At 41.8% G+C, this 15050-nt stretch overlaps 1 protein-coding gene across 2 annotated transcripts in view; it reads right to left on the reverse strand.

Annotated features, from left to right (window-relative positions):
- The window catches only part of SEMA6C (semaphorin 6C), a 280483-nt gene that overhangs the window by 4345 nt on the left and 261088 nt on the right, over positions 1–15050 (reverse strand). The window contains exon 19 of one of the 2 annotated variants that reach the window (XM_040333776.1): positions 9917–10066. The exons of the other annotated variant lie outside the window; for it this stretch is intronic. Within the exon in view, the coding sequence (XP_040189710.1) occupies positions 9917–10066 (150 nt within the window). The remainder of the gene's footprint in view (positions 1–9916; positions 10067–15050) is intronic. 2 annotated transcript variants of the gene reach the window in all.

Consider the following 15050-nt stretch of genomic DNA (forward strand, 5'->3'; position numbering starts at 1 on the left):
CCAAACCTCACAAGAAGACACTCCCGTACATTGCAGGAACATGTTCTCGCCAAATTTTGGATCCTCAGCTTTCCCAAGATCTCTCCCTTGAAGAATTATTTTGTCACCCTTGCCTAGGTGCCAGGGGTTGAAGCTGATTGGGCTAAGCATATTTTCTACCTTTACTCCACCAGTGTCTTTTTGCACTTTTAAAAATGTAAATCCTATGTGTTTTCCTCATCTCTGGGACTTTAAAAAATAAAATAAAAAATCAGCCAGGAATGTATTTTCCCTTAAAAACAGACCCATGCATTTGTTCCCAAATTCTTGGAACAATATAAAGGCTGTTTACCACGAAAGATTTCGGCTTTTGGAGATTATTTAGTATGAAAATAAGTGTTCATTTTATTCTCTGGAGAATGCAACTCAAACTTATGAAGAGGCAGAAGAGACAGGAACGGTAGAGCAAAGCTTGACTTAAAATGTATCTGCCACCTACACACAGTGCAGGCAGCCATTACGTTTACTAGTTGCCACTCCTTAAAGAGAAGATTTTTTTTTTTCACACGCATTCTGCTGGAATCTCCAAGAAGGAAATGAGAATCCAGTATATATTAAACCCTAGTAACACCAAAGTGATGGAAATCTTTACAAAGGAGTCACAGTCAGTGGGGTGCTTTGTTCTTAAGACAAACCCAAAACTTGTTGTGGACTGGCCATTGGGACTACAGGGAGTTTCCCGGTGGGCCGATGGCTCAGCGGGAGTTGTCCGGCCGCCATAGGAGAGACCTGTCAAAGTGGGCCAGTCTGGATGAAGTCCAGGGCCAAATTTCTGTCCCAGTCCAGCCCTGTCCCAGTCCCAGTCCACCCAAGTCTCAGTGACTCGGGTGATCAAAGCAGGGGGAGCGAGCGAAGGGGAGGACATCTATTGACGTCCTCCTGGCATTCGGCTATAGAGCGGGCGCCAAGTGGTTAAAGTATATCTAAAGTAGGGAATGGTTAGATTCCCTGTTTGTGTCTGATTGGGGAGATTTTCATTCCCTTGTTGGCCTGAACTTCCTCTTAACAGAGATTTAAACTCTTCCCTATTCCATCCAAAACGAAAAAAAAAAAAAAAGTCTTGACTTTAGATACCGTATATACTAGAGTATAAGCCGACCCGAATATAAGCCGAGGCACCTAAGTTTACCACAAAAAAATGGGAAAACGTATTGACTCGAGTATAAGCCTAGGGTGTCCATCTGCATGCCTCACTGTGTCCATTTGCATTCCTCACTGTGTCCATGCCTCACTGTGCCATGCCTCACTATGCCCATGCCTCACTGTGCCCATGCCTTACTATGCCCATGCCTCACTGTGTCCATGACTAGACTGACGTTTAACATGGGAGTCTATAGAAAGGTTGTCCGGGTTTGGAAAATCGGTACTCCGCAGCCGTAGGTCCCCCAGACAAGAAACGTTGCACACTTGTAGAGGAGAAATGGGACTACATGTGTGCCAAGTTTCGGGTTCTACGACCATCCGGTACCGGGTCCCCAAAGTCACCAGAAGAATTACTGTTTAACATGGGAGTTTTTGGAAGGGGTGTCCGGCTTTGAAAAATCGGTGCTCCCCGGCCGTAGGTCCCCCGGACAACAAACGTTGCACACTTGTAGAGGAAGAGTGGGGCTACATGTGTGCCAAGGGGACCTACGGCCGGCCAGTACCGGGTCCAGGGCTGGACTGGGACAAAAATTTGGCCCTGGACTTCATCCAGACTGGCCCACTTTGACAGGTCTCTCCCACAGCGGCTGGACAACTCCCGCACCCCCCTGGCCACCCGCACCCCCTCTCCCCCTTCACTAGCCACTAGCTGTTTTACTTTATTAGAGTAGAACGGCTGGTACTGGTACACTTATAGGCAGTACCAGTGGGGAAGCTAGACATTATTTCACCCGGGGGAAGGAATCAGTTTGGTACCCCCCCTTATGGGACAAGATTAGGCAGAAGTGAGAAACTCCCAGGCCATAGCTGTTGAGTCAGCTATCTGTCCCCTGCCCCCATGCTCCTCTGTCGTCCCCCCTGCTCCTCTGGTCCTCCCCCTGCTTCTTTGTTCCCCCCAAGTGAGCGCTGTGGGCAGAGAGAGGAGGTGAACGATGAGGGAAGGGAGAGACAGAGGAGGGCGGCGGTCAGCTGTCACTGAAGCTGGCCCACTAAGCCATTGGCCCACCGGGAAACTCCCTGTAGTCCCAATACCCAGTCCATCCCTGACCGGGTTCCCAAAGTCCGGGAGATCAGGCGCAAAAAGGTGACTCGAGTATAAGCCGAGGGGGGCATTTTCAGCACACAAAATATTTGCTGAAAAACTCGGCTTATACTCGAGTATATACGGTGTAAAGTTTTGGGTGGACTTGACCTTTAGTGAGCGCGTAGCATTAAATTTAAACAGCCGAAAACCCAACTTGTAAAATTTCTCTTCTCAAAAATGTTCACATTTTATTAACTCGACCATTCTAATAAGCCATTGAGCCGGCTCCTCTATATCATCTCGGTGTCCCGCTAGGTGACTCATTTGAGAAGCGGTCTTGTTTAATAAAGGCCACCAGTGGTACTCTTCCTCTGAATATCCTGGCTGACAAATTAGCATTTCCGAAAAAAGAAGAGAAGAATATTTGAAAAGAAATGAGACTTCAACCTTGGCGAGCTTTCCCTTTTTTAAAATGTAAACGGTGACATCCGTTCCCTCGCGGGGGTTTCTGGTGTTAGCTAATGTAACCGGCCTTTCTCCCTAAAGGCCGCCTAGCCGAGGGCCTCAGACAACTTAATTCAACCCAGCGACGATTCATTTGAGAGCCGTACGCCGCAAATGCCGTGAAAGGCAAGAGCGAATCAAACCGGAGTGTGCTCAGCTGCAGAGAGGTAATGAGCTATTCGCTTCAAAGATGGGACAGCAGGTACAGCAATCACATAAACTAATATAAGACTATTATAATTACACACGCGCACTTACAATGAAGGCTCGGAGGCTTTTTTTTTTTTTCTTTTCTAAAGCGCTCCATCCTTTGAACAATTTCCTCTTTGGAGAGTGCTGGGGAAATAGCATTTTCTCTGTATCCTGGCTCTAATCAATTATTGTAGCCCGCTGATTGCCAGCTTGGGTAGTGACGTTGTGAATACACCAGGCAAGATAATTATTTTATTTTATTTTTTTTTAAGTTAAAAACACCAGGCCTGTCATATTGAAGGAGATTGATGTTTTTGTGTGTCGGAAATCGAGTTTTTAGAGTTGAGTGCATCTCGCCAGTGCCGGTGTAAATAGGCTTTGATTATATTTATTTTGCTGCTGGAAAAGGGCCGTGGGTGGCTACAACTCAAAAAAAATTATTATTTTTGTATTTTGAAGCTGAAGGTTTTTTTGTTATTTTTTTTTTTATGGATGATTGGTTGAAGATAACAAGTTGGAAACAGCAATCATCCCCAACGTTTTTAAAATAATCGGCTGTATCCCTTCTTAATTGTGGGCACTTAGGATGATTTTTTTGAGTTAATATAATGCAAAATTGTGCTAGAGCTGTAAAAAAAAAGGCTTTTTGATACACATTGTGTAAAAAAAAAAAATACAGATCAAATGAAATAGCCTATATCAGCCTTTCTCGTCCCTTTTTACCTTTGAAAAACATATTCGTTGGTGGTCAATGGGAAAGATGCTCCTTACAATGGTGGTCAATGGGAAAGATATTCTTAACATTAGTGCTCATTGGGAAAGATGCCCCTTACATTGGTGGCCATTTGGAAAGATGCCCCTTACATTGGTGATCATTGGGAAGGATGCTCCTTATATTGGTGGTCATTGGGAAAGATGCTCCTTACATTGGTGGCCAGTTGGAAAGATGCTCCTTACATCGGTGGTCAATGGGAAAGGTGGGCCAGATCCTCAAAAGGGATATGCCGGCGTAACTGCTGTTACGCCGTCGTATCCCTGTTTCTAACTATGGAACTGATCCACAGAATCAGTTTTCCATAGTTAGGCAGAAGATCCGGCATGTGTAAGGGACTTACACTGCCGGATCTTAGGATGCAGTACCGCATCCGCCGCTGGGGGCATTTCGTGTCGAAATGCCGCCTCGGGTATGCAAATTAGCACTTACGGAGATCCACGAAGCTTTTCAGCTTCGTTTTTTCTCCGTAAGTTTTACTTTGCAAACGCAAAATTAGGGCTGCTTCTACAAAGTGTAAACTGTTTACACCATGTAAAAACAGACCCTTCTGTCCAGCGACGCAATTTTTTTTTTGTTTTGAATTTTTTTTTCGCGCCGTATCTTTTTTTTTTCCCGACGCAACTTTATTGACCCGTCGCAATCCACAAAGCTCAGCGTAACGTAATTTCGCGCTATGCACGTTGGGAAAATGACGTCACGAACATGCGCAGTACGGCCGGCGCGGGAGCGCGCCTAATTTAAATGGGAATCGCCCCCATGAAAAGAGGAACGCCTTGCGCCGGCGGAATTTAAGTTACACAGCCAAAAATTTCTAGGTAAGTGCTTTGTGGATCGGGCACTTAGGTAGAAATTTTAAGGCAGTGTAACTTAAATGGGAAAAATTAAGTTACGCCGGCTCTTTGTGGATTACCCCCAGTGTTCCTAACATTAATGGTCATTGGGAAAGATGTTCCTAACATTGGTGGCCAGTTGGAAAGATGCCCCTTACATTGGTGATCAGTGAGAAGGATGCTCCTTATATTGGTGGTCATTGGCAAAAGATGCTCCTTACATTGGTGGTCATTAGGAAAGATGCTCCTTACATTGGTGGCCAGTTGGAAATATGCTCCTTACATTGGTGGCCAATGGAAAAGGTGTTCCTAACATTAATGGTCATTGGGAAAGATGTTCCTAACATTGGTGGCCAGCTGGAAAGATGCCCCTTACATTGGTGGCCAGTTGGAAAGATGCCCCTTACAGTGATGGTCTGAATGTCACCCTTACAGACAGTTAAGAAGGACATTGGGTTTAATGCAGCTGGCTCTGCCATGTGGCATTTATTCCAAGCCTATGCACGCACCAACAGATAGGAAATCAATCAGCTCACGAAACCCCTAGTAACCTCTAGCAACCTCTGGAGAAACACTAAGGCCCCGTACACACGACCATATCTATCCACTGGGATTTATCCGCGGATCAGTTCCATCGGATAGATCCGGTCGTGTGTAGGCCCGAGCGGACATTTTCCAGCGGATAAAAATCCAGCCGACGGATTTCCAGCGGATAAAAATTTTGTAGCATGCTACAAAATCTATCCGCTGGGATCCTGTCTGTCGGACTTATCCGGTCGTCTGTACAGACTCACCGGATAAGTTTGTCTGATCCCCATCCCTCGCATGCGTCGGAATGATTCGACGCATGCGTGGAAGTATTTACCTTCCAGCGTCGCGCACGTCGCCGCGGCGACGACGCGGATACGTCACTGCGGATGTTTTCCCGCGCGGATTTTGATCCGATGGTGTGTACAGCCATCGGATCTAAATCCGGAGGAGAAATATCCGATGGAAACGGTCCGGCGGACCGTTTCCATCGGATATCCCCTCGTCTGTACGATGCCTTTTGGGTGTGTAATGGGAGTCCCTTTTGGGCATAGGATGACTGAGAAATGATAATTCATGTTTTGCAGGATATCTTAGAATATTACAAGTTGTTCCTTATGTAAAGGTCAGATGTCTAACTTTGAGGTGTTAATTGAGTCTGGCTTCTGAAAGACCTTTCATTGTGGATGCTAATGACACTGTTTTGTGTGAAAAGTCTATTGATGATAAGGTGTGGAATGTGACTGAGCACCCTCTAAAGGTCAGACGTCTGTGTATTGTGTATCAGGTGTAAATAGCTTATTGTCGGAGACAGAACGTCTGACATAGGAAAGTGTATTATGCAGGTGAATAGCTTATTGTCAGAGTCAGGACGTCTGGGGTATAATTAACTCATTTGAGTGTCATTATCTAAAAGAATGTGTATGAAGCCCCATTGTGTGATATGGTGGGTGGAGTGTTTCATTGTCCCTGTGATTAACTGTAACATGCTTGTAACTGCATAAAAAGCTGAGAGTGTACTATTAAAGATTCATTCATTTTGGAACCAGTAACAGAGCATGTGTCTCGTCTGTCTGGGGAATTGGTATGGATCGTGTCTGCTGGCTTGTCGGACTGTCGGATAAACTGTCTTGGGTTGGTGGAATGGAAGATCGTAAACGGTGTTAACCCCTGACCGTTACAGGGTGAAACTCCGCTTTAAAGAGCCCTATGACTCCTCTAAAGATCTCCTGCGCCACCATTAACCCCCACACATAAATTAACCACGCATGTCCTCAGGAGAGGGCAACAAATTAAAAATATCAGCTTTTACAAATTTTGAACTGTAGCATTGACCCCTTCTATCCTTCTACCCTATGCACTGCCTCATGAGTGCCACTACAGTCAACACAGCCCTGATTTTTATGGTCCAAATTCATAACTCTTTTGTACTTGTATTTAATGGCTAGATGCAGATGAGGCCTCTATGTTCAATATTTAGAAACAAGAGTAATCTAGCAGCCAATTCGTCAACGGTCGGATCACTTGGCTAGAAAGAACTAAAAGCAGTAAATTTTCTTTCACTATTTATGAGAACGGAGCCCATGGAACCCCTAAGAATCGATAGCATTGACGTACACAGAGAGGCTGAACAATTGTTCAATGTAATAGCACTAATCCACTTGATTTCTAATTAAATGTTAGACTTGTTCTTAGCAGTATCGAGCCAGCTTACAAAATTACTTCCATTGATAAAATAAATACATTATATGGCCAACTGTCTGAACGTCTGTGGACATCTATATGAGGTTTTTTTTTTAGAAATTCTATTCCAAATCCATGGCCACTATTTTGGAGTTGTCCAACCCTCTACGGCTGTAAAAACCTTCACTATTCTGGGAAGACCTTCCATAAAATTATAGCTGTGTGAATTTGTGCCCATTCAGCCAAGAGAGCATTAATTAAAACAAAACTACATTGCATCTGAGCACCACAAACAAAAGACACTATCCAATTTCATTACAGTGGAACCTCGGATTACAAGCCTAATTCGTTCCAGGAGAATGCTCGTAATCCAAAGTACTCTCATATCAAAGCGAGTTTCCCCATTGAAGTCAATGGAAACGAAAATAATTTGTTCCTCATTGACTTCAATGGCATGCAATACCGCATGCAGCCAGAGGTGGGGGGGGGGGGCGCCAGAGAGCCTCGGAAACGGCCAGAAGGTATGTATGCAGGATGGTATATTTAGTTGAGAAAGCCTCTCCTCCCCTCCTGAAGACTCCTGGGATGTATGACATAATTTGCCTAAGCCTGGAAACCAGGAAGTAACTGAAGAAATGTAACAAATAAAATCTAAAACAAGTAAATGTAATATACTTTCCTATTGATTTACTAATGCTAGAAGCATAAGGATCAAAAATAGCCAATGTTGATAGAGAGAGTGAAGTTCAATTTTAAGGTTGAGTAATGATGTTGAATGAGAAGACCTGGCTCGCAATCAGCTTTCCAGTTCATCCCAAAGGTGTTCAGTAGGGTTGAGGACAGGGATCTGTTTACCACACTCCTGTTCCTCCACACCAAACTCATCAAACCATGTCTTTATGGAGCTGGCCACCATTTATGAGGTCAAGTACTGATGTTGGATGAGATGACCTGGCTTGTAATTGGCTTTCCAATTCATCCCAAAGGTGTTCAGTAGGCTTGAGGTCAGGGATCTGTGTAGGACACTCCAGTTCCTCCACACCAAACTCATCAAACCATGTCTTTATGGAGCTGGCCACCATTTATAGATTAAAGTACTGATGTTGGATGAGATCACTCATAATCGGCTTTCCAATTAATCCTAAAAATGTTCAGTAGGGTTGAGGTCAGGGATCTATGGGGGACATTCTACACCAAACTCATCAAACGATGTATTTTACTGTATGTAGTTGGCCAACATTTATGAGGTCAAGTACTGATGTTGGATGAGATGACCTGGCTCGTAATCAGCTTTCCAGTAAATCCCAAAGGTGTTCAGTGGGGTTGAGGTCAGGGATCTGTGTAGGACACTCTAGTTCCTTCACACCAAACTCATAAAACCATGTCTTTATAGTGCTGCCCACCATTTATAATTATTAAAGGTGTTCAGTAGGGTTGAGGTCAGGGATCTGTGGAGGACATTCCAGTTCCTCCACACCAAGCTCATCAAACCATGTCTTTATGGAGCTGGCCACCATTTATGAGGTCAAGTACGATGTTGGATGAGATGACCTGGATGGTAATTGGCTTTTAAATCATCCCAAAAGTGTTCAGTAGGGTTGAGGTCAGGGATCTGTGGAGGATACTCCAGTTCCTCCACACCAAACCCATAAAATCATGTCTTTATGTAGTTGGCCACCATTTATGAGGTCAAGTACGATGTTGGATAAGATGACCTGGATGATAATTGGCCTTTTAAATCATCCCAAATGTGTTCAGTAGGGTTGAGGTCAGGGATCTGTGGAGGATACTCCAGTTCCTCCACACCAAACTCATAAAATCATGTCTTTATGTAGTTGGCCACCATTTATGAGGTCAAGTACTGGATACTCCGGTTCCTTCACACCAAATTCATCAAACCATATCTTTATGTAGTTGGCCACCATTTATTAGGGCAAGTACTGGATACTCCGATTCCTTCACACCAAACTCATCAAACCATGTCTTTATGTAGTTGGCCACCATTTATGAGGTCAAATACTGATGTTGGATGAGATGACCTGGATGGTAATTGGCATTTTAAATCATCCCAAATGTGTTTAGTAGGGTTGAGGTCAGGGATCTGTGGAGGATACTCCATTTCCTCCACACCAAACTTATAAAACCATGTCTTTATGTAGTTGGCCACCATTTATGAGGTCAAGTACTGGATACTCCAGTTCCTTCACACCAAACTCATAAAACCATGTCTTTATGTAGTTGGCCACTATTTATGATGTGAAGTACTGATGTTGGATGAGATGATCTGGATGGTAATTGGCTTTTTAAATCATCCCAAAGGTGTTCATTAGGGTCGAGGTCCGGGATCTGTGGAGGACATTTTAGTTCCTACACATAAAACTGGCCAAACCATGTCTTTATGGAGCTGGCACAATTATGGTGAAATAGAAAAGGGTCTTCACCAAACTGTTACCATGAGGTTGGAAGAGAACAAGTGTCTACCATGTCCCTGCATGTTGAAGCATTAGGAGCACCCTTCACTAGAAACAGCTAAACTCGATCATTTAGAAGGGTGGCCTCATACTTTTGAGCCTTTGGTTGTGGTTTTCCCATTTTTCGTTGGACTCGTTCTTACCGATATATGAAAAAAACGTACAGTTTGATATAATATATTTTAGCTGTCAACATGTCAAGGGGCTATTTTTCAATGTTCTCATGACCTTTAGAAAGGCCAACATACTACTACCATTCATCAACTCAATGCTTTACTCATGAAGAAAACTCATTTAATTCCTACAAGGGAACATAGAAAAATATCTTGACTTTCACACCCCACCCTCACATATGTGCCGTTATAATTCATTAGCGCCTTCTTTCGTGTGATGTCTTCCAGGAAAAGGAGATGAATTAGGCAGACAAGTCTAAACACAAACACAATTATCACAGCTAATGAGTTCAGCGCGGTTTCATGCACGGCCCATGCACAGTGGCCCACCAGCCCGCCAGCAGCCAGGGACATCTAATCAGCACACGGAACGGACAAAGCTGTTAAAACTTGCATGAAAGATGGGCAAAAGGAGAGATGGAAGGGTGGGGGGGAGAAACAAGGCCCAGCGGGTGTTAGCCAGCGACAGGACTGACCTGCAGCGTCTAGATAATTCGAGTTAATTCAACTACGGAGAGAGCCTAGGACCGCATAAGAAAGAATTCCCCTCTTACCCTGGGTTCTAAGAGTGTGCCAGGCAGAAAGGTGGTAGTAACCGTCTGATGTCACACCTGGCGGGGGGTAGCCGCGCCCGCCTGGGAGAGTCACATCCCCAAGGGAGGCAACATTGGACATGGTGATGTCACCACTGAGCGGGACTTTCCCTGCATTACCAGCGACAAATAAAACATCATGAAACATAGGCAAAAGGCAACAGCATCGACAATTGCGGTACGGTGTGTGATTATCAGGGGAGGGGGGGAGGGAGGGGGTGAAGCAAGTGGGAGGGAAAAGAGGGGAGGAGGGCGTGTTCAGTGAGATAATTACAATACACCATTTACTGTGAGCAGATGCGGATGGAGCTGTATAACCCAACGTAAGAGGAAACTAAATCCTAATTCCTTATTTCAGAGGCCAATACGTTTTGTACCAACCAATGGCGCCATACTCATCTCATTTGCTATTAAATGTTTTAAAGAGCTGTATCAGCCAATGAGATTGTAGCTTTCAGGCTAGAGGACAGTAATTATAGTAGAGTCCATTAAAGAAAGCCCCGGTCTTAATAAGAACTTACAGCCTCTATTGGCATAGCTATTTAACTTTATATAAGCTAATAAAGAAGTTGTTCCTAAAATCTGGAAGATTGAGAAATTCAGCTGATTCTTTTCAACTGCGCAATTAAAAAGAAAATTTGTGGTCGATACCCGTCCCACCATTAGTAATGAGGACAAACCCAAAGTTTTGCTTATTTGTCTTAATTATTATAATTTATTATCATTGATGTTATCATAATATTTATTATTATTTTCTTATCATTTATCTGTTTATTATTTTTATTATTATTATTATGATCATCGTCATATTTATTTTCTAATTGTATTTTTTTTTATCAATTATTTCATCTTATTATTAATTATTACTTTTTTAAAATTATTATTAGTTTCTTATTTATTATTGATTTATTACTATTATTATTATATTCTTTTTTTGTAATTCCACTTAGCTGATCATGATCCCCCTTGTTTACACCCTTTTCCCACATTTTTAGCGCTGGTGATTTTTGTTACTTTCATTATATTCTTTTTTCACCACTTTAAAAAACATTGAGGCAGATCCACAAAGAAATTACGCCGGCATATCTATTGATACGCCGGCGTAATTTCAAAATTCCCGCGTCGTATTTTTTGTTTTGAATCCCCGAAACAAGATACGACGGCATCTCGGCTTGATCCGACAGGCGTACGTCTTAGTACGCCTTCGGATCTTAGATGCAATTTTTTGGCGGCCGCTAGGTGGCGTTTCCGTAGAAATCCGCGTCGAGTATGCAAATTAGCTATTTACGGCGATCCACGAACGTACCTCGGCCCGGCGCATTTTTTTCCGTCGTTTGCGTCGGCTTTTTCCGGCGTATAGTTAAAGCTGCTGTTCTGAGGCGTACACCAATGTTAAGTAAGTCCTTCCCGCGTACAATTTTGAATTTTTTGCGTCGTTTGCGTAAGTCGTTCGCGAATAGGAATTTGCGTAGAATGACGTCACCGTCGTAAGCATTGGCTGGTTCCGGTTTAATTTCGAGCATGCGCACTGGGATACCCCCAGGGACGGCGCGTGCGCAGTTAAAAAAAAAAACGTTGTTTACGTCGGGTCACGACATATTAACATAAAACACGCCCCCATCACTTCCATTTGAATTCCGCGCCCTTACGCCGCAACAGATACACTACGCCGCCGTAACTTACAGCGCAAATTCTTTGAGGATTCAAACCAAACAAAAGTAAGTTACAGCGGCGTAGCGTATCTTAGATACGCTGCGCCCGGCGCAGATGTATGTGGATCTGCCCCAATATATATATTTTTTTTTATTAAAGTGTTTGTAAACAATCATCTTGTAAAACAACCCATTAATTTTAAAATAGAAATGCAAAACATTTGTGTATTGATATAAAAATAAAAAAAACTTAATAAATATATTTTTTCCCCTTTTTTTTATAAGTGATCATATTTCTTAGATGCATAAGAGTTGGGGGGAGGAGAAGCAGCAGCACACTGATCTTCCCAGTAAAAGGCTGTTATGCGGGGGAGGGGGAGGTGTCAGGACCAGTCTGAACATTGGAGGAGAACCCACCGAATTCCCAACATAGCTAGAGAACTGATCACGCTGTGCTCTTTTGCTTAGCGTAGTCAGTTTTTCTTAGTAGAAAAGCAGAGGGACTGGTACGAGCAGCACCCTTTGTGTGAAATAGCTGAAGCAAGGCGAAGAAAAAAGGATACTTTTTCACACATGTACATGATTTACATACTGTTTAGTATATTATTTGTATTACTATTAGTTTCTCATTTATTATTATTATTATTTTCTTATTTATGATCAATTTATTATTTTTATTAATATTATCATCATTATCATATTTATTTTTTCATAGCTTTTTTAGACTTTTTATCGATGTATTATTATTAATAATGTACTGTAATTGTGTTCAGGAATTATGGGGCCCCTTACACAGGGGGGGCCCTTTACAAAAAAAAAGAAATAAAGAAAAATATATATAAAAAAAGGGGGGTAAAAGAAATAATATATATATATATATATATATATATATATATATATAAATAAAAAAAAATATATACATTTATTTATTTTTTTATAAAAAAAGGGGGGTTGTCATCCGGGGCCCTGGGGATCTCCGGGCCCCTGGGGACCCCCGTACCCCTAAACAAAAAAAAAAATTGTCCCTTTAATAAAAAATTAAATAAAAATATATTAGAATTTTTTTTATATAAAAAATAAATTAAAAAAAGGGGGAGTTGCCATCCGGGGCCCCTGGGGACCTCCGGACCTCTAAAAAAAAAAAAAAATTGGCCCTTAATAAAAAATTAAATAAACATATATTAAAAAAATATATATATTTTTTTATAAAAAAAAAATAAAAAAAAAGGTGAGTTGCCATCTGGGGCCCTGTGGGCCTCCGGGCCCCTTACAGGTGTACTGCCTGTACCCCCCTGATGGCGGCCCTGATTCTGTTGCCCCCCCTATACATTGTAAAGCGCTGCGTAAACTGTTGGCGCTATATAAATCGTGTATAATAATAATAATTAATAATTTTTAAATATAATTATATGCTTATTTTTTTATCAATATATTATTTTTATTATTATTACTATTATCATTTTTATTTTTTTCCATTCATTTTAAGAATTTTTTAAATGATCAATGTGTTATATTTTTTATTATAATTCACACTAAATACTGAGAAGCATTTAATATATTAAATGCAATCACACAGAAGCCTCTAAACAAACACTCCGTACTATTTGAGAAACTGTGTTAATTTACGCTTTCATTTATTTATTTGAATTTATTTCAGAAATTGTATAAATTTATTCTTTTATTTATTTTATTGCTTAAAAAAAACTATGGACAAATTATAAATACATTGTTAAAATAGATATATATGAGAGATCATGTGATGGAATGTGGCTCAAGTGTCCTCAATAGATCTGGGCACTTCATCCCGGATAATTGTTAGAACAAGAAAGGCGGATAGGGAATGGGATGATAGCGGTGCCTACTCAGTAGAGATTACAATTAGTACTTAAAAGACTTATATTATTTTATTACAAAATTATTTCTGACATACAGTACATTCACAGGTGCATAAAAACAGCAGAGCAATAATATACATTGAATACTGGCAAAAATATTAAAGGCATTCTAAGGTTACAGGTCAATGGTCCCTACATGTTTCGCCAAACAATGGCTTCTTCAGGGGAAAATAGTAGTAACCAGTATTGTATTAATGGCTCTAGAAATTGTGATGTTGCCAGCTCAATACATTAATATATGTAGGTGATTACATCTTCAATGAATGTCCTGTATGATTATTTAACTTCTTGCTTTTCTAGAGCCATTTATACAATACTGGTTACTACTATTTTACCCTGAAGAAGCCAATGTTTGGCGAAACATGTAGGGATCATTGACCTGTAACCTTAGAAGGCCTTTTATACCGTGGCCAGTATTACATGTATATTATTGCTCTGCTGTTTTTATGCACCTATTATGAATGTACTGGATGTCAAAAATAATTTTGTAATAAAATAATATGTCTTTTAAGTACTAATTGTAATCTCTACTGAGTAGGCACCGCTATCATCCCATTCCCTATCCGCCTTTCTTGTTCTAAGATATATGAGAGTTATGTGTTTTATCTGCCATAAAGTTTGTTATTCTGTTGATCCAGTTCTGAGATTTACTTATCCAGACAGCACAGGAATGAATCCTGCTGCCTAAGCCTGTGATTGGACGATGAAGGAGCAGCGGCAGACAAATGAGTCACCCGGCTGCTCACTCATCTCTCTCCTGCTGTCTGCACATTCCTTGTCAGAACACCTGAGGTTTCTCTCCCCCTCCCCTCTCTCTTCCAGGTTAAGCTAAGCAGTTTGGGGACAAAGGTAAGACAAATTCGGGGTATTTAAACGGGTTGCAGCTTTAAAGCTGTGTTTAACCCTAAAAACAAATTTCTAGCATGCCATCAAGCATACTAGCGCGATCTACAGTACGCCTTTCTTTTATTTTTTGGCCCCGTACTTACGGTTTACTGCCGTAGTGACGTTTCAGACTCCCCGCGGGGAATGGGCGTTCCTATTCACAGGGAAGATGATTGACGGCCGGCTATGGCGCGTCACGCTGCCCGAAGATAGCCAAAATAGGACTTGCCTCTTCACAGCGCTATACGGCGCCTGCGCACAGACATCGGAGCTGACTGCGCAGGCACCGTGAAGAGGCAAGTCCACGCCCATTCCCCGTGGGGAGTCTGAAACTTCACTACGGCAGTAAACCGTAAGTACGGCGCCAAAAAATAAAAGAAAGGCGTACTGTAGATCGCGCTAGTATGCTTGATGGCATGCTAGAAAAAAAATGTTTTTTTTTTAGGGTGAACCCCCGCTTTAAATCCCCTGACTTTCCAATAATTCAGCTTTAAAAGAACCCGCTGTTTAAATTGCCTCTCATTAAATTAGCTGAGTATTAAAACTGTGATTTTAAAAAAGTTGGGCTGGATGAATGTTTTATACAACATGTCATTTCCCACTCAATGAATTTATTCCTGATTACTAAGCATAGTGGATGCTTACATTAGTCAGCAATGGAAG

The sequence above is a fragment of the Rana temporaria genome, chromosome 13, assembly GCF_905171775.1.
Source record: "Rana temporaria chromosome 13, aRanTem1.1, whole genome shotgun sequence".
NCBI classification, from domain to species: Eukaryota; Metazoa; Chordata; class Amphibia; order Anura; family Ranidae; genus Rana; species Rana temporaria.